Source organism: Rattus rattus, chromosome 7, assembly GCF_011064425.1.
Source record: "Rattus rattus isolate New Zealand chromosome 7, Rrattus_CSIRO_v1, whole genome shotgun sequence".
Classification (NCBI taxonomy): Eukaryota; Metazoa; Chordata; class Mammalia; order Rodentia; family Muridae; genus Rattus; species Rattus rattus.
In genome coordinates, this window is record NC_046160.1 from 17939078 (window position 1) to 17959534 (window position 20457).

The 20457-nt window shown below is 40.8% G+C and overlaps 1 protein-coding gene across 4 annotated transcripts in view; it reads right to left on the bottom strand.

The window, feature by feature from the left end:
- Window positions 1–20457, bottom strand: part of Ltbp1 (latent transforming growth factor beta binding protein 1) — a 205497-nt gene that overhangs the window by 48313 nt on the left and 136727 nt on the right. For all 4 annotated transcript variants that reach the window (XM_032908911.1, XM_032908912.1, XM_032908910.1 and 1 more), the window contains exon 20: window positions 15727–15852. In XM_032908911.1, the coding sequence (XP_032764802.1) occupies window positions 15727–15852 (126 nt within the window). The remainder of the gene's footprint in view (window positions 1–15726; window positions 15853–20457) is intronic.

Below are 20457 nucleotides of genomic sequence, written 5' to 3' on the forward strand. Positions count from 1 at the left end.
TGCTTATAAAATGTTGCTCCTTTGTAATGGATAGAACCACACTATAAGCCAACAAGCATGGAGTATGTTCATTGCGAAGACCAAAATCAAACCATGCTGCCTGCCACCCACTGGCATTCCTTGCTGACTTGCAGTTTTAGAAGGATCTCTTGTCCTTAAACGGACTCAAACATAAAAGGCACCATCATACTGAAACCCAGAAACCAGAGAACTGTAGATTCCAAAGATGTTTATCAAAGAGACTTCTGGAAAAACACATACCAGGCTCTAATATGTGCTAGCCTCAGGAAGACACAGGCTGCTATCTAGCATGAACGTTCTTCTATCTTTTCATCAGAAGGAAATGTCCCACTCTTTCAGCTGAGGTCTTCCTGATCACTTGCAATTGCTTTAATATTTGTTCCTAGGATTTTAGGAAACAGTCATATAAAGGAGCTTTGTATTAAAGAGACACAGAGCTTCTGCTGAGGAGAACCGCAGACCTCACACTCTTTCTTGAAAGGAGTGGAGGTCGACCAGAAGACAGTAAGCCCCAGCCAAGAAGTGGAACTGAAAGATGTTAGCATAATGTCTGCCCAAAGGAATTTGAAAATGGCATGGCTGCTGGCCCAAAAGAGATTAAGGTCTTTCTCACAGCATAGAGGAAAGCCAGCAGTGAGCAGGAGATGAGCACAAGGCCTGAAAAATGAAATAAAATTTAGCCAATAGGAAATTAAAAACTGAATTTGGAGAGTATCCAGACAATACAATAGGATATTGTAGAACCTTTCTAAAAAGGTCTACTGAGGTCTGGCAATATCCACAGGGCTGGAGAATATGGTCCTTATGTGTTATGGATAATAATTTAGTTCTGGGAAATGGGAGAGCCAGAGAGGCAGCAAAAACCAATGTCTTTGTGTAGTCTGACTTCCATGCCAATAGAAGAACCAGAGTGAAGGGAAAGAGAAAAATGTGGGGGATTATGATGGCAAAATCTATTTGAAGTAACCTAAGATAAGTAATAAGAAATGACAGGGGTCAGAAATTTTAGAAAACAGGGCTGATCAATGAGAGTCCTTCCTGTACCCTTCCCCACCTTAGGATATGCTGTTCTTGGAGCTTACTTAAGTAATTCTTTAAAAACTGTCAAGGCTAGACTCCTACTTGATTTCTCCAAGCAGTTTTCAGGTCCAGAGAAGCTTCTAATATTGGTCAGTCATGACAGACTACACTGACCCCTCAGTTATAGTGACAGACATCAAAAACCAATCTTAAAATCACAAACGTAATCCTGATAACTTAGCCCAGTGGTTCTCAACCTTCCTAATATTCTGCCTCTTTAATACAGTTCCTCATGTAGTAACCCCCCCAACTATAAAATTACTTCATTGCTACTTTATAACTATAGTTTTGCTACTTAAGAATCATAATGTAAATATCTGATATGCACATGGTCTTAGGCAACCCTATGAAAGGGTCATTTGACCCTCAAAGGGGTCATGACCGACAGACTGAGAACATCTGATCTAACCCAAAAAGGGGGAAGGTTTCCTTGACTCTCTATCTAATGCCCGTGTCCTCTTGGTTTTATTTCTTGTTTATATCTCCATTCTCTTCTCTGTGCTCCAGCCTTGTCTGGGGTTTCACCATCTCATACCTAGCTTACTGCAATCATCTCCTAACTTGAAGTTCTGTCATCCATTCAATAGGAAAACAGATTTATTACTCATGACAACAAAATAATTTAACTTCTCGAAATATTCAGTCAAGTAACTTTTTACTTAAATGTTGTTGTGATTCGAATAGGATGTGTCCCCTTCTCTTAAGACTCGCGTACTAAACTCTTCACCCCAGCCCATGGTGCTACTTAGTAGGTTCTAGTAACTTGAGGGGATGGGCCTAGTTGGAGAAAATGAGTCACAAGTCCTTGAAAGTACTTTGCCATGTGTACTTCCTGTTTTTGTCTCTCTGCTTCCTGTCTACCACAAGGTAAAAATCTCTTCCACTGCATGCTCCTGACCTAGTGATGTTCAGAAGCCCAGATGCCTGGAGCCAAGTGGCCATTCAACTCAGAAACCATGAGCTAAATTAATCTTTACTTCTTCAAGTTGGTTCTGTCCAGCATTCCATTGGTACAACACACACCTCTTCAGTGCTTCTCCACAGATAACGGTAAAAGGGGTTTTACAGTATGGCCTCTGAACTCATCCATACTTGGGTGCTAAAGTACTTGTTTTTCCGGCTGGCTCTCCTTCCCCTCCCTCCTCTCCTACCACTCGATGCTGAAGAACCAGCATTTCCCGGTAGGTATTCATTATTTTATGAAATAACAAAGAGCCTCTTTTCACCATATTCCCTCCCAAAGAACCACATTTCCCAGCCTCTGTACCAGTCAATCATGGCGTTTGATGTTCTTACACAAGCTGTTTCTGTACCTTCCATTTTCGTTTCCTCTTGGACGCATCCTATCTCTGAGACTTTACCAAAGGGACTCAGGATAAGATCACCAATTTCTCAAACACAAAGACTCTTTCCTGGTCATCATCTTCACATCACACTGGCACAGCTAAAAAACATCTGATTTTTTTAAGGTTTTTTCCGTTGTTGGTTTCCTTTATTTTCCATCTTTTAAGCTTTGTCTCCATCTGTGGGTCACTCCTCAGTCCTAATTATTTGATGTGTACGCATTAACATTTCTCAAGCTCAGTCTTAGCTTATGTTCTGTTCTCATTCCATGCCACATCTTCGTTCCCTCATCCATTCTAACAGCTGCAAATGCCACCCACATCTGAGGACTGTCAGTTTATATCTCCAGCCTAGGCTTTCCGGAAAACCATGCCTGCTTTAATGCAACTGATACCAGACATGCCCACTCGGATATTTAATCCACAGCTCTAGTTTAGCAGAATGCACTTAAATCACTCTTGATCTGCCTTGTTTCATCTTATTGCCATGTTAGCAAATAGTGACAGCATATATCAGAATGGCAACACTTCTTCCCTGATAAGAGACAAAGTAGACAAAAGCATGGTGCATTTAAAGACAAGGAGAGTACTTCAAAAGGATACAAAATTCAATCCATTATGAAGATCTGATAGTTCTATATTTAATTCTGTTGTCTGAGGAAATGCAAATTTTAAACTGGCAAACTAAAGTAAGAAGGTGACAAATTCCCAAAATAATAACAGAGGACTACATAATATCTCACCTCAACTATTTATACAATAAGCAGACAACAAATTATTAGATGTATAGATGATTTGAACAACACAATTTACAAACTAGCCCTAACTGATATAGATATGTTCAACTACCTAATACACATTTGATCCCAGGTCTATGTCCTATTGCTTTGATACAACATTCAAAACAAAAGTAACTTGGTAAGAAAAGATTCAGTTGTCCTAAAGATAGTCTACAGTCCATCACTGAGGGAAGTCAGGGCAGTAACTCAAGGCAACAGTTTGCTTGATAGAATAGAAGGAGAAGCCCTGGAGGAATTCTACTTACTGGTTTGCTCTCCACAGCTCACTCAGCCTGCATTTTTTTTTTAAAAATACAGCTCAGGCCCACAGCTTAGTGATAGCACTGCCTAAAGTGGGCTTGGCCATCCTACATCAATCAAGAAAATGACCCACAAACATGCCTATAGGCAATATGACGAAGGCATTTCTTAGTTGAGGTTCCTCTTCCCAGATAATCCTATCTGTGTCAAGTTGACAAAAACACCCCAGTACTGTATACAAAGAAAGTTTCCTGAAGTCAATGATTTCTTAGGCCATAACAGATTCAAAGACTAAAGTCAACTAGGGTGTGCTCTCTAGTGTATTAAGGTGCTAGAAAACAAAAGTGATTAGAATACTCCCAAAAGTCTGGGCCTTTAGCAACTTATGTCTAACAGTTCACCAATAGAAGGGCAATGGCAATGGTCTTCAGAATATTTTCTGGGTAATAAAATACGAACTATCAAGACTTCAAAGTCATTCTTAGGAGGAAATATATATGTATAAATACATGTATTAGAAAAGACTGTTGAGAAGCCAGTGGTTTAAGGATGTATATTAATAGCTGGAAAATGAAGACAAAACACAACTACAGGAAGTAAACAGAAGTAGCAGTAAGCATACAAGCAGAAAGCAAAGAATGAAGAAAAAAAAGGTGCTCTCCTGCAAAGACTGGTGCCTGTAGGAAGACTAACTGGTCAAGGTCATTGTCCAGACTTACACTATGCAAACAAAAAGAAAAGCACATTGCTGTACATCTGATAGAGAAGGCACCTATGATCACTTTTGTTCCAATGAACTTGAAAGTTTACCTAAAGTCAATGATTCCCTTGAAAAACAACTGACTAAAATTTTCATTGAAAGTGTATACATACTATTTTAGCTATTAAAATCCATCAAGTGAAACTAAAAAGATCACACACACACACACACACACACACACACACACACACACACACACACACACACACACACACAGGACTAATTTTCGGTTAACTTTCCCAGAACCAACAAAAAAGACGATTGTATTAACTTTCTTGTTGTTGTAACAAAATATCTGACATTACTGTCTTGAAGACAGTAAAATTCTTTTAAGGTTGAGGTTTCAGCTGATCTGGCCCATTCATGCTTGGCTTCATAAGCTTGGCGAGAGCAACACAGTGGCAGGAGCATGTGCGGGGGAGGCTATTCATCTTACGGTGGTCAGAAAGCCAAAAGGCAATACTGGAAGGGGCCAACGCAAAACAGAGTCAGCAAAGACATGGCTTCAGTGACCTCTTTTCCCAGGTAGACTCAACATCCTTCATTTTTAAGAACTTTCAAAACATCATCATTAGCTGTGGACCACACCTTCAATGTAAGTCTCTTTCAGACATTTCACCTGCAAACCTTAACAGATATACTCTCAAACTCTATTTGAGCATAGAATAATCATGACTCCACAAATGCACAAGAATGTTAAGAGGAAGGACAATCAATAGTTACCCCCCCTTTTTTAATGGGTGCCAATATCAATATTCTGGACAAAAATGACTAATTTGATTACAGTGATAAATGAAAAGGACTCACCATGATGACGGTTGGGTTTATTATTGCAACATGGGGTATTTTCCTTAAAGAAAATTGAAGATGATCAGGTGAGTGACAGTGAGCCATCTTGGATTACACTGAAACCTTGCGTGCAGAACAGGAGAATGACTACACAGAACCGGGAATCAGTTCTTGTTTAGTAGCTCATGTTACTCACAAATTCCCCTGCCTCTGCCTCCCAGAAGTGGGGATTAAAGGCACTATACTATATTCTGCTGTCTCTAAGGACTCACAAGCTGTTCAACATTTGTCCTTATCAGGGAAGTAGGAAAGGACATTCTACGCCATCTGCTTAACAGTGGGACTAACTAGACTTTGGAAGAAATCACATACCAATCACTGACAAGGTGTGGATCTGCAACTTTGCTGGCCCAGGTGCAAACTGGTATTCTCTAAACCTGGGTGATTATACCAGTTGTCAACTTGAGAGGTTCTAGAATCACCAAGGAGCCAAGCCTGTGGGCATACCAGTGAGGGGTTATGTACATTAGGTTAACTAAAATGGGAAGGGTTAACTTAACTATATATGGTAATGTTTCATGAGCTAAGGTTCTAGGCTGAGGAAAAAGGAGAAAGTAAGCTAAACACTAACATTCATTGCTCTCTACTTCCTGAAGAGAGATGCAATGTGGCCAGCTGCCTCAAGTTCATGCCATGACTTCTCCTCCATGATGGGCAATACCCCATGAACTGTAAACCATAATAAATACTTCCTTCTTCAAGTTGTGTCTTGTCAGGCCTTTGGTAACCTCCACAAGAAAAATGATGAACCAAGAGACCACGCTTGAAATAACTCATATGACAGCCAACATTGTAAGTACAGCATCTCTACACAATACACAGGTAGCAATGAAAATTAATATGCTGATATTTATAACAGAATAAGTGTTTACAAATACCAATGTTGGACACAAGAAGAGACAGATAAGTACATACTATGTAATTCCATCGATCAACTGCTGAAAACCAGGCAAAATAAACATCTGTTTGTTGGGGGGTTAGAAGGGACTGGGGTGGAGAAGAGTGATAGGTATAAAAAATAAAGTAGACAAAGGGTATCATTACAATTATGTACTCTTTAAAACTATGTTTTATTTTATTCATGTATATGTGTGTGCTTGGCAGTGTATGGCATGTGTGTGCGGATACTTACAGAGGCCAGAGAGGGCATCAGATCTCCTAAAGCTGGAGTTACAAGCATCTGTGAACTATGGGTGCTAGGAATGCATAGTAACAGGCATTCTTAACCACTGAGCCATCTCTCAGACCCCAATTCTGTACTTTTAAGTATGCATTTTAATATAGGTCTTTTAAAAAGCTACTTGATATTGTACATTTCCTAGTTAGAGACAATGGGTTAGAGAAGCTCATTTCACTTCGCCATTTCCCATGAGTACAGTATTGGGGCACACAATTTATATTTGACCGTGAAAGGGCTCTACCACAGTAACCTTGACCATTGCTTCTTTACTCATTGGAATCCGTTCCAAAACCTGTTTTGTTTTATTTCAACCGTAAAATAGAGTCGAACTGTTTTTGTCTGCTTAAAAGAAAACAATCCAGAATAAGACTCCACATTTAATGCACTGCGTCTTGGGGCTCTAACTGCACTTCAGTAAGACCTACTGCATGTCATGGGGAGTGTGTGACAGGAGTTGCTCCCGTCCCCAGTCAACTATGTGTTGTCCATATAGAAAATGATGGAGCAAAGTTATGGAACAATTTTATCAGGGTCTTGATGAATATAATATTATGACTGTAGACATATATTCAGAATAGACAGAAGCCGTAATGTTCTAGGATGTGGGAGTCAGATACAATAAACATTCAAGAGGTAGCTCCTGTTTCCTAGGTTACTCATTTGGAGATGCTGAATCAGCACCTGAGAGTCACCTGCTCAGCCCGAGAGTGGCTTCCAACCTTAGGCCCTCCCCTATGCCACACACTCTTTCAGATATTTAAAAGTAAACATAGGTGGGAAATGGTTTTTTACATAAAGGTAAAATGTAAAATTAATGAGGATTTTAACCTTGTGAGTTTTTATTTAAATATCCAAAAGAGTCCTAAATTTTAAGCATTTAAATCATCCCTCATTCTCATCTCCAGTAAAAACGAAGAAGGAGGATAAATAACAGCTTATTTCTGTCTCCACCAAAGGAGGTCAGGAATGAGCATTCTCATGAATGAAGTCTTGCAAGGCTCACTTTAAAAAAAAAAAAACAGAAAGCACGCGTCAAGATTGCATTTCAAACCACAGTGACAAGCTCATTCCATGAATGACCAAGAGAGCAGGGGAAGTGGTCTGACCCTAATGGTTTTCCTCATGGAGGGAGCTTGCACAGCTCAAGCTGTGTATCTGGAAAGGTCATTTGTGTTATTAAATAGCTTGGAACGCACACACTTTGTGCTTGGCGAGGATCTTCCTGTTGGAGACCAGAGCTGCAGAGTGGAGCTAGGGGGCACAGCCTGGGGAAGCACAGGTTGGCCAGATGTCTGTCTGCATCCAACAGAACCTTGATATTTCATATAAAAAAATTAAAATTGAGTGTAAGAGACAATGAAGAAAAATTACCTATAAAATAGGATGTTTTAATAACATAAGACTTTTGGTTTTGTCTATCGTAAGACAGCATCTCCCTCTGGCTTACCAAAAACTTGTGGAAATCCTCCTGTATCAACCTCTAGAGTACTAAGATTATAGGTGTGTGAACTCTCATACCAACTTCTTTTTACACACACACACACACACACACACACACACACACACAGAGAGAGAGAGAGAGAGAGAGAGAGAGAGAGAGAGAACAAAAACCACCTGTATAGTGCACTGCCTGTGTTTCTCCAGAAGTAAGACAATATATTTCTGAATGTGAAAGCACGTTTTCCATTTTCTTCCTATTTCTTTCCACCAAGTCTAAGATAATATCGTATAAAAAGCTAGAAAAGTGATTGAAGGGGGTGGGGGGAAAGTGCATGAGAAGAAATTAGATTTGTTACATAAAAGAAACATTTCTTAAGATCTAGAAGGATAACATAAGTCATACATATTAGACCATTTTCTATCCTGTGGGCATTACAGGTTAAGAAATCATAAATTTATTATCATATAAAGGATAATCACAGAAAATGGAGACTTTAGGTCCCGCTGCAAACTATATGCACGCTGCTCAGAGAAAGTTCTCTCCGGAACACCAGAAAACGTCCTGCACCTCGGCTCATATGTCCTCTCATGGCTCCCACAAGAGACAGAAGGTATGGAATATGCATGTGCATTTTTATGTCATCCTAAGTTATAGCTGGAGTATTACTTTGTCTTAACTCCCGTATTAGCAAACATTTACGTCACCCCTGCATTCCTTTATAGCTTTACACCTTCATACTACCCTGCTATGAGAGCACAAAGGTGGGATTCTAAATTCTGAGTCACACTGTGCACTTGTTTCCCTATACCACAGCTTATGCTAAGCAGCCAGTGTGGACTGGGAGAAAGCCCTCGGCAGAGGCCAAGCATATTAAACCCCAGATTCATCTTTTTGACACGTAGGCCCCAGAGGCACCATAAAATTGGCCAAAGAAATTTCTTCTTCTTTTTCACTACTCTAGTTTTTCTCCTTCTATATCCCAGTAGAAAGTTAAGAAGGATCGATCTTAAAACCACAGAAAATAAGACAGTACACCTCTAGAAATAATAGCCCCAGTGCTTCAGGGTGAGTTTAGTTCTGGCTGAAACCTCACTAGCGACGGAGACACAAAACAAATTGAAATGTGAAGCATCTAGAGGGTGAACGGGAAAGCTGAGTTGGCTATGCGGAATTCTCAGGGAACGTAGGAGGTGGAGGATTAAAGCCAGTCATATAGAAATTAATTAGTGTGCTCCAGTATACATGACTTTAACTTTGGAGATAGTAAATCATCGACGTATAGACCTAGGCCTGGAACTTGTTGATAATTACACTCACAAACACATAACCTGTGTGATCCATATTCTGTGAGTGCCAGTTATACAAAATGAGCATGTTTTAAACGGTCCTGCTTCTGCGTAACAAAGTAAACAAATGGCAGTGACTAAAGTATCATGTAAGACGCACGGATATAGTAATAATGACATAGCCATGGAGCAGGCTCTGTGGGCCGGGCTCCACTCTGGGTTGACAGCCACCAACACAGAGCCAGCTCACACAGGTAGCACGTTCCTCACTATCCAGGGGAAATGAGGTGGCACTGCCTTAATGACTTACCCAGTCCACACAGCTAAGAAGGAGCAGGAGGTCCACTTCACACTCTCAGATGCCACAAGGTAACTGACCAATCGCTCTGTGTCTGACCGGTCCTCAGGACAGGCTTTACAGAAAAGGGGACACTTTGCAAGTGTGCACGACATGCTTGGCTTACGGCCATCTCACTGCAAAGGTTTCCTAATGCAGCGTGAACTAAAGACAACCCTCTCTCCACCATTCATTCACCAAATACCGACTATCCCCTAACGATTCCCAGTGGCATACACGCCACAGGGCGAACTGAAAACTGTCCTAAGAGTCTGTCCATGGTGGTGATAATAGCAATGCACAAACATACACTAGGGTGGTAATGGGGGAAGAAAAGCAAAACACTGAAACAGGAATTCACATTCACTAAGGGTAAGGAAGTGTAGGAAAAGTGGTTCGAAAAGTGCTCTGGAAGGATACGGTACTCAGGTAAAGATCCCAGGAAGGGTGAGGATCTTTGCAGTCCTCATTAGTGCAATAAATGTCCTCATAGTTCCAGCCCAAACCAATACCAACCAATGCCTAACCCATCCAGGGGTTTATTGTGAAGGTTAAATGAGGCAAAGGCATGGTGTACTTTGCATAGCACCGGAGTCGGTGAGAACTCCATGAATGGCCGCTAGCTGCTGTGAATCCATGAATGGGACCACTCCTGTCCACTTGTGTGGAGAATTTGACATACTTACTGAAGTAACTGCTTCTAACATGACAGGTGAGGCAATACAATTTAGATCTGAAGTATGACAACACCGTAGGAGACCCTCCCCTGGCTTAAAAAGACCTTTCCATGCAGACGCCACGAAAAGAATTTGGTACTGGTCATGTGCCAAGCACATGTGTGTGGAAATCAATACCAGGTATGTGTTGTCCCCATTCACTGGCTTTGCTTTTTGACAATCTCATGTCTGTTATTTGGTTGCAAGGAAAGTGTGGACTTTATCAACAGATGATTTGCCTAATCTGGGCTTGGAAAAGGATAATAATAGATTCTAAAGATGTTGCAAAAGTTCTTGAAACTTCTGCTTCTATGACGAGTTTCTCTAGTGACTGTTAATACACAATCAAGTGACACATGGGGAAAATGGATTCTAGGCCTAAAGCTAGCTTATTCCATCAAAATTCCCTCAGTCCTCTCTCCCCCTAATGACTTACATATCCATTTTCATTCATGCTAGCTGAAGTGTATTCCCAGGAGGAATGTGGACAGTAGCCCTTACAGATGAAACCCACGTTTTTACCTGGAATATTGTCTAAGCCTTTTGTTAAATTTTCTCTCCTTTTTTCATCTAGTAAAGGTAAAAACACTCAAATTGTTTTCCCCCAGTAGATCTTATTCAGTTTCTAATCTTAAAATAATAATGATGATGATGATGATCCTAAAAACCTTCTGGCCAAGCAGCAAGATGTAATATATTTGGGGGTCAGAAATGCTGCTCTTTAGTGATGGATATGAAGTTCTACCTTTGTATCACAAAACTACGGGTATCCTGTGCTTGTCCTCAATAGGTTTACTTCCGATCTACACCGTGTGTAGAAAATGTACCTCAAGGTCAACCCACAGCACACTTACTTCTGGTTCATTATTTTCTGGAGTGGAGCTATCCAATGATGACAAAGTTAACCACACTTCCCGAAATCACCCTTTCACTCACATTGTGTCACCATTATTGATATACTTCAAGAAGCCAAACATCTGTGATAGGAAGATTTATATTCTATGAAGGTTTATATTCTCTTTTCTGGATGAATATGTGAACCAGGAGTGACTTGTTACTAGTATCCAACAGGGGTCTCTATAGGTCTTCAATGGTAGGATTTAATTTTGTGGGCACTGAAGAGAAAACTCTAGACCTCCGAGTTCCAGCTAGATGCTGTAAGAAATCCCCTCTCTGTCTTGACGATCTCAAATTTTCAATCAGGATCAGAACTGTCATGAAGACTAGGACAAGTTTGCCATCACTTATTCACTCTGGAATATCATTATGAGAATTCAGAAACAATGGCAGCATCATTATTGGTGGGCGTGGGAGCAGAGTAGTAGAACAAAGGATTAAAACAAAAGGCTTTGATCTTTTCTTTCCAACAGGGGAAAAACAGGCAATGGCAGAGAGACAAGCATCTGTTTTGAAAGCAGGATTTGCTTCCAAGGGTAGTTAGTTGTGGATTCCCAGTGAGGTTTTATTATTTCCATAGAATTTCTCTGTCCCAGCCTCTCCTACTCCCATTACAGAGGTGTGTTGCCTGTCATCATGGAGCCTGCACTGGGATCACTCAGCCAAAGCCCACACTTTACACAAAGGCTCATACTCAGTGTCGTATGGCCTTGGTTTTAAGCCTTCTGTGGGGAACAGAATTTGTGCCAGCAATAGGGCAAAGACCTTCTGCTCGTCACTTTGAACCTTTGACTATTTACGGATGGTGCTTTGTCCGCACAGCAAAGACCAGCTTAAAATTAAGGGCATTGAATATGGATCTTTTACTCAAAGGTAAAATAACATGTTTTCTCATGTTCACTCATAGAAGCAGAGCAGCCAGTTCTGCCACCCTCCTCACCAGCTTCCCCTCTGGCTCTAGACCTCATGGGTTCCTGAACTCAACTCCACTTCTTTGATTTACAGCTTTATCACTTCCCAATGTCAAGTATCATTTACACTTGACTACTAGTTTATTGTCTCAGAAAATGGAGCTCTGTTTCGGGTAGTGGTCACGGAAGCTCCTCGGGTACTTTGGCTTGTCATTTGCACATAGTCGGCACCCACTGAATGTTTTTAAAGGAATAGAAATATAGGTTTGTGGTAGAGTGCTTACCTAGCATGTGTAAAGCCCTAAGTTTCATTCCCAGCAAATAAAATAAACAAATAGACAAACACACATTGTTTGTTGAATGAATTAATGAATGAAAATGTTATCTGAAGTATGAGATTTTATGAAGAGTTTACTGGACATGGCTAAGAGGCCCAATAAACAGAGCTGACCAATGGAGTAAAATAATGAAGGAGACGATCCCTAAATTCTGTAATTCTCACCAGTGTTTTACTATGGTTGCTGGCTTCTTTCGATCCTGGTGGAACCAGTGTGTCCATTCTATCATGTGAGTCAGCTGGAGGGTACATGAGCTCCAATAACATGTGACATTCCCAAGCATTACAACACAAATTTTCAGTGAGCCTTGATGCATGGTAGGAATGCGGCCAGAGGCAGAGTGAGGCAAAGTCAGGGAGCAGGAGAGGCTTCTCCCCAGGGTCCCAGGCCAGTGTCTCTGCCCCTTTCCTACGCACACATGTTCTGCTATTGATGATGGAACCATTCGCTGAGCTGGCTAGTAAACACCGTGACAAAATAATGTTTGTACAAATATAATTCTACAATAATAATAATAATAATAATAATAATAATAATAATAATAAACTAAAGAGCAAAAGAATTAGGAATTTTAAAGTGAATGGATAGAGTAAAATGGGTTATAAAATGGTGATGTAAAGGAAATAAATTCATTATCATTTTCCACATAACACAAAACCTCTGCTTACATAGTGAATGTAACTGAGAGACAACAATGAGGAACAGGGGGACAAAGGGCCCTGTTCCCCCTGGGGTTTCCTAGTCTGACTCTGGGATTTATAATGTATTCATCACATGAGGTTATGAGGTTATTTATATATCCATAAAGTAAGGTTATACCATATGATTTATACATAAATGAACAATATATCCTATGGAAGACACCCCTACTTAACCTTGATTTCCCCATCCTGCCATACAGGCACTGAATGGGGAAGACCTGCCTGTTCGGTGCCTTTTGAGCAATGTCAGCTACTGTACAGGAATCCAGTAATACTTCAATGAATGACTGAAAATTAACTAATTCATCAGCTCGTCCTGCTCCCTATTCCAATAGAGCTTTGAATAACGTTCCACTTCCTGCTTGCAGATACCATAAACGGGGAAGTTCTGGAGCTGCCCTCTTATCCACATAGACCTGGCCTTGCTGCTTCAATCATTTAAGACTGAAGATTTGCCTCTTGAGAGTCAGTTAGTCATTAAGACAGACACTGACAACTGTCCAAGACCTGGGAGATGAGGCAAGGGCCCCCACATTTTTGGCTATGCTAAGCCAACTTCTTTGTACTACCCATAGTTGCTTTACTCTGGTTGAAAGAAGTGTGTCACTTCCAGCAGCGACATGGCCTCAGCTGCTCACAAGGAAGCTGGTGAATAACGTAGACCAAGAGTGCCAACCACTGCTCAGCATTAATTCAAACACTATGCACACCAGCTGCATTGCCAAACCCTGATCACATGAGCTGGCTTTGTCCTATGCCACAGCCAGGGGTCATATGAGGACAGCACTATTGCCATAAGTTTCAGACTTGATCCAACAAAAGAAAACTTGGACCAACTCAGTGTATTGGATTAATCCCTAAAAACAAAATCCTTAAGGAACTTATTCAAGAAAAAAATTGACATGTTTAATAATTAGCTGTGTTATAATGATTAGCTGTACATCAGAGCTATATTCTAAAATTACCTTTTATGACTTGTAAAATGTCTGGGGAATATGGAGGAATGGAGCAAGTGCAAGAGAGCCCAGCGACTTACAAAGCATTAGATGTTTTCTAAAAACCACATTTTTAAGGTCAGGCTCTTGCCAAGTAAATGACCAACCAAATTAGAGCTGCAACCAAATTAGAGCGATTATATAACTCCCAATTTGTAGAAATCAGTGTTTTAAAAGGAACAGGATGAGAGAAAAATGAGCACATCTAAAAGCAAATGCACACTGGTAACATTCGATCTGTTTGTTTGGAACAACAGCTTCATGGACGAGCATCTGAGGTGATCCACCCTTTTTAAGCACAGTGACCCAACCAGCAGTGGCAGTAACTCTGACCATGTCTCAGGGAAGGAGGACTTTATTGCCTATGATGAGTGAAGCAAAATAAGTAAGCCTGCATCTTTCTGGAAATGTGGGGTTCTATGAATCTGCCCTATAGAATGCGGTGAGGCAGTAGCTCTCTGGGCTCAGGGAAGAACTTGTGTACCCACAACAGCCTCAGAGCCCCACACATACACTTAACATAAAACACGAAGCCCAGAAGTCTGAGTTCCTTGTAAATCTCCCATCACCCACATCATGATGCTGCCTTCCTCCATTCCCCTACTTGGGATTCCTTCCAAACCCTCTACTCTGTTTGCTCCAGCTCCACCCTACACTATCTTTCTCCCCTCATAGCCAAATCTGCCCTCCATGTTTTGTCTGCTCAGCAGGAGAACAATTTCAACAATCTCCGTTTTATAAGATCAGTTTATTCCTCCCAATATAATAATTGGTTTCAGCTGAACCTGGACGCCAGTCCTCGGCCAGGCTCCACTGTAGTACTAGCAGCAAGAGAGCAGACACTTCCTGCTGCACTATTCTCTCAGAGCAAAGAATTGCTTAGGCCTGGAATAGAATATTTACAAGGTACGTTTTAAAAATGCGGTCGAGTGTCAATAACCCAGATCTTAAAAAAGGAAGAAGAAAAGATACAATGGACTCAGGATCATGGCAATCTTAGCTTACTTTTAAAAAGGTTCAGATGAATTAGTCTACCATTTATCAAACTATAATGTCATGGAGATCATAAAACTAAGAACCAGTGCGATAACCTGCAAACATTCAGAGGCCCCAGACATGAATTGGTGTGATCTAAATGTCTGACAGTCTAATAAACGTTTGGACAACATATACAATGTAGGCAAGTAAGGAAATGGATTAGCTTAGAACAGTGCTTCTCAACCTGTGGGTTGTGATCCCTTTGACGAACCCCTATCTCTAAAAATATTTACATTACAATTCATAAGAGTAGCAAAATTAAGGTTATGAAGTAGCAGTGAAAATAATTGTGTGGTTGGGGGTCACCACAACACAAGGAATTATATTAAAAGGTTGTGGCATTAGGAAGGTTAGGACCTACTGGCTTAGAGGTAGGAAGATGAGAGGTATAATATTGGATACTCTGTTCCCAATGGTACAGAGAAATCAACTAGGAAATTATGTTTTATACACAGAATAAATGAGATGGCCCACACAAAGGGTAACTGAAACAGGAAAGGCATCACAGTGTCTACCCAGAATGCTCAGCTCCGTCAGACTTCACTTATTACTGTAGCCCAGAATGGGACCCACCTGTAGGTATTTTCACCCCTACAATCTCAGGTATTCTATTTGGAAATGCTGAAACGGTTGAGCTACGCTTTCAAGTATAAGTCACCTTGATACACAAAAGCCTTGGGCCTTGAGTTACAAGTATCTTTTTAAGTCTTAGGGTCTTGTTGCCTGTTCTATAGAAAGCCATCTCTCAGCTTCTTCATGTCAGAGTTACAGGGTTTCTTTTGGGTTTCCTTACCTTCACAAGTACGACCATCTGCAGAGATGGAGAACCCTTGTTCACAGACACAGTGGAATGAGCCTTGTGTGTTTAGACACTCCCCATGAGGTCCACAGAGTCCTGGCTGTGCACATTCATTAATGTCTGCAGTTGAAAAGAGAGTTACAAACATTTGAAACGAGATCTGTTTTGTTTTCTTCTAATACCAGTCATACAGTAGGAAAAACCTGGTTTTGAAAGGAGTCGACTTTTCTTTAGTGACCCAACTATAGCATTTGTCTACGTAAGAGACCACAAGATGAGCTGAACTGTCAGAAGGGGCAATGGACTTAGGGGGCGTTCAACTGTGTCAACCTATAAAAATACCAATTCTCCAAGGTTCAAGTCAGAGTTGCCCCAGCTTTAGACATACCATAACCTTGAGTAATATTAATAAATAATCCGAGAAACAGTTACCACTTGCTTCTCTGTCCTCTCCCACCACCCCTGAGCAGCTCTAATGGAGCCTATCACACCCGCTTCTCCATCCCCAGGAAGTCGACTTCCTCAGGGCAAGGCCAGACATGCCCTGTATATAGTATTTAGCTCATAAATGCCACTCCATAAATATCTGCTGGTTATATTGGAAATAAACTTCAATCTATATTTCACGAAAAATGAGTAATGGAAATAAAAGGAAAAGAAGGCCAGACTTTGTGGTGATGGAATTAGTGAGGGTGAAGTGTTTACTGTAATGCTTAGCATACACAGAAAGGCCCAGAAGTGGCCTTATTATGAAGAGGCAATAAACAGCTGGTGGCGTGGCATTTGTCCTTCACAGACCAGAGTGACAGAGGTGCTCTACGTACCTTTAACATGGGGAGTTAGAAAGCAAAATGTTCTTTCAAAGCAGTCCTAAATATGTTAGCCAAGTGTGTCCTCAATGAGGACAGCACGGGAACCCAGAGGTAGTTCACCTATTCACAGTAGCACTGGCTCATGCAGGGGTCCTGCACTGTGTACTCCTGCCAGGCTCACTTACGTGTGTTCCTCACCACTATTTGCTCCTTGAGAAGATCAGGTTGTGTAAACCATGAGTTCCTTACCCTTCATGCTGTATATCAATAATGTCTTAAGTATTTATCCACCACAAAAGTAATATTACTACTCTACTGAGGGAACAGTAATTGGCTTGGGTTCTTTTAGGGAACTGACATCATGAAAGTGATCCTCAGCACTATCCAAGCAGGTCCCTTTCTATCTTCTTGAAGTTTCCTAGGGTCTCTCTTTCCTTTTTACTAAAATGGCCCTCAATATTTCTTCTTAGAAGTTCATGTTTGTTTCAACCCTACTGTTTTCTGAATGCTCTCTATAAGCCAGATGAAGAGGATGGGTCCCTGACAATTATGAACATCAGAATAAGCAGGACCCAGTATAGGCCTGGCTTTGTGCTAGTGGCTTTTAGAGCATTGTTGAGCTACAACCTCACTCTACTCCTTAAAGCACCACCACTTTCAGGCCTTCTGGAGGCTCCTCTGCTTGTCGTGCTAATCTCTGTGTAGAATAACTCAAAACTACTGATTCATTGCTTTTCTTCCTTAGCTCTGAATTTTACATCTCTCTATCGCCATGTTAAGTTACATAGCTTGGCTTACCTACTGCTGAAAGAAAGAAAGAAAATCAGAGACCATCTAAAGAAACAATCAGCAGCATAGAGAGACACATACAGAACAGGAGAAGAAGGTCTTTTCAATTATATTCCACAGAGGGACTTAATACCTAGACCATATAAAGAGTTACAAAAATCAAACCAGAAACCAACAAAAAATTTTCCAGCCCCCCCAAAAATGGGATAATAACCTGAATATGCAACAATATGATTATGGAAACAAATATTTGGAAAAGCATTCAAAGCTTTTGTTCATGGGGGAAGGGGAGTACAAATTAAAATTGCTTCGAGGGTTCCATCTCATGTGTATCAGACATGCTGTCACCAAGGAAACAAAGGACAACAAAGGCTTCTGAGGATGAGGAGAAAGAGGAACCTTTATACATTGCTAGTGGAAGGATAAAATGGTGCAGTCACCATGGACATCAACCTGGGGGTTGATAGAAATATTAAATGATTCAGCTATACCGCGACTGGGTATCTACCCAAAGGACTCTTACGTCAATATACCACAGAAATACTTATTCCTTCATATTTACTGACACATTGTTCACAACAGCTAGAAAATGAGACCAGCCGAGACATCCATCAATAGATGAATGGGTGAAAAAAAATATGGTCTATATAAATACAATGGAAATTTATTCAGCCATAAAGAAAAATGAAATCATGGCATTTGCAGGGAAATGGATGGAACTGGAAATCATTATGCTCAGAGAAATAAGCCAGACTCAGAATGACAAATACAGCATGCTTGTTCTCATATGGGGACTCTAGACCTTAATTTGTGTATATGTATACACATGTACATGTGGCAGTGTAAGTCATGGCCACAGGAGGGGAAAAAAATCTTAAAGGAAGGGGAGCAGAAAAACAAGCATAATTGGAGGCATATGACATGAAAGCAGAATAGACATGGCCGGGGGCGGGGCAAACATGAGGGGGGTGGGGGGACAAGAAGGCCAGGGAGGAACGTGGGGACCAGGAAGCACACAGCATGTATGAAACCTCCGTGAGGAAACCCATTTCTTTGTATGCACACTTCAAAAGCCAATATAAAATAAAAGAATAATTAGCAAAACTCAGTCCTGTTTTCTTTAAGGTTCTTTTTCTCTTATCATTTTCGTATAGAGGACAAGGAAATGCAGCCCATTTGGTTCTTGCCTATTTCTTAGTATGATCTCAGGTTCTTCCTTTTCTAGAAGAACTCTGATTCTTCTTGTTCTTTCCCACCCACTGATAATCCATTACACTGATAATCTGAATCCTAACCTTTGTTTGGACTTCTGTTCCTCCCCCTCCAACCCAGAACCTAGTGTCACCTCCAAGAGGTGGCCTGAGTGTTAATACCATACACATACGCATCTGCCAAGCCCTAAAGGCTCCCTAAGGCTTCCTTTTTGCCTTTACTCTATGGCTCGATGAAACCCTTTAAAAGCTACCAACACTTTACGGCTCTGTGTGGTAAACACTGTACACAAATATTTTGTTTTCAAAGAAGTCATTGATTAACCAGGAACTGTCTAAAAAGTTTGACGACAGGAACTGAAGGCAAATTCCCAGACTTTTTTCCAGGAAACTGCTAAAAAGGAACAACACGAATATCTGGAGTTAGAGAAACATATGCGTTCAATTTGGATTGTACTTCTTGAAGCATTCATTTCTGAGCTATGCCGCTAGTAACTCTGAGCTGAAAGCCAGACTATATTTAAGTTGGATTTCTTTCATGGGTCCAGAATGCCATAGAAATTCACAGTTTGGCATGTGCAAGTCAAAACGTGAAAGTGAAGTGTGTTCTGAATCTCTTGCGTACCCTGCCACATTCCTGAAGAGACTATTAACATGGAATTTCCATATTGCCTGCACATCACCATTAGTTTCGTGGGACAAAGAAAAATCATAAGCACACTCCTGACTGAAAAAAAATCTTGACTTCAGAACACTAGGCGGGTCTGCCAGCGTTTATGCCTATCACACGGTTACTCAACAACGGCCCCTGGGTAGTGACTTTGCCATCCATTATATTTTCAGCATTAAAATGAGCTCTGAAACCACGAGTCTCTCAACAGAGCACTGACGTAATCATGAGATTAGGGGGGCAAAGTAGAAAGAACACAGAGCTGCCTCCAGTGACAGAGCGAAAGGGACCTGTCAAGGGGAGGTGAGCCTAATAGGAAATGAGCAATGGAACTGGTTCTTACACATCCCTTACACAGCACACTGCTTCAGAAATATCAGTGAGAAGGCCCTTGCCACCTAACCCGACGACCTGAGTTAGATCCCGGGACTTATATGGTGGAAGAAGAGAACTGATGATCCCTTGTCCTGTCAGACCTCCACAAGTGGACATGCGCAAGCACGTGCACACACACACACACACACACACACACACACACACACACACACACACAAAACGGATTCAAATGTTATGATAAAAGAGAAATAAATGCCTGTCACATATTTGGACTCAAAGTTTTTCAAGCTGACCCATTCACTTATTCTGGAAAAGGGACCGTGACAGAGAGCCGAGTCAATTTATTAATGATTGATGGTCATTAACCACTATACTTTTGGAGTAGTCACATCTTTGAAAGTTGACCTCAAACCACAGACCGGAATTTTATGGACTGAGAGAACATGGGCAGTTAATGAGTCAGATGACTGAGCGACGTTAAATGATAAAATGTTCAGTATGAGCTCTTGGGCCATTTGTACCGAGACTTAGTTTTGCCTCTATTTAGCCAAAAGAAATTAGAAAAGAAAATATCAGTTTTCAGCCAAAAAGCTTATAATAAAAACCAGGATTCAAATTTCTTAGGTTTTTGGTTTTTTTTTTTTTTCTTTTCATCTCCTGGCATTTTTATATAAATCAAGATTAATTTTGTTTAAAGTTCTAAAATGGAAATATTTTGACAGAAACGTGTAATTTGAATGTTCCTTCTCCCCTGCATCAAATCCGAGCACATTTAGTTTCTACACTGGAAAAGCTTAACCCAATTTCAGCTATTGCATTATGACAGCAAAGAAATACCTAATAGCAAACAAGGTACACGAAGTGTATTTAAATCTGGGGACCAATGAGAAAATTAATTCTAAAAGAC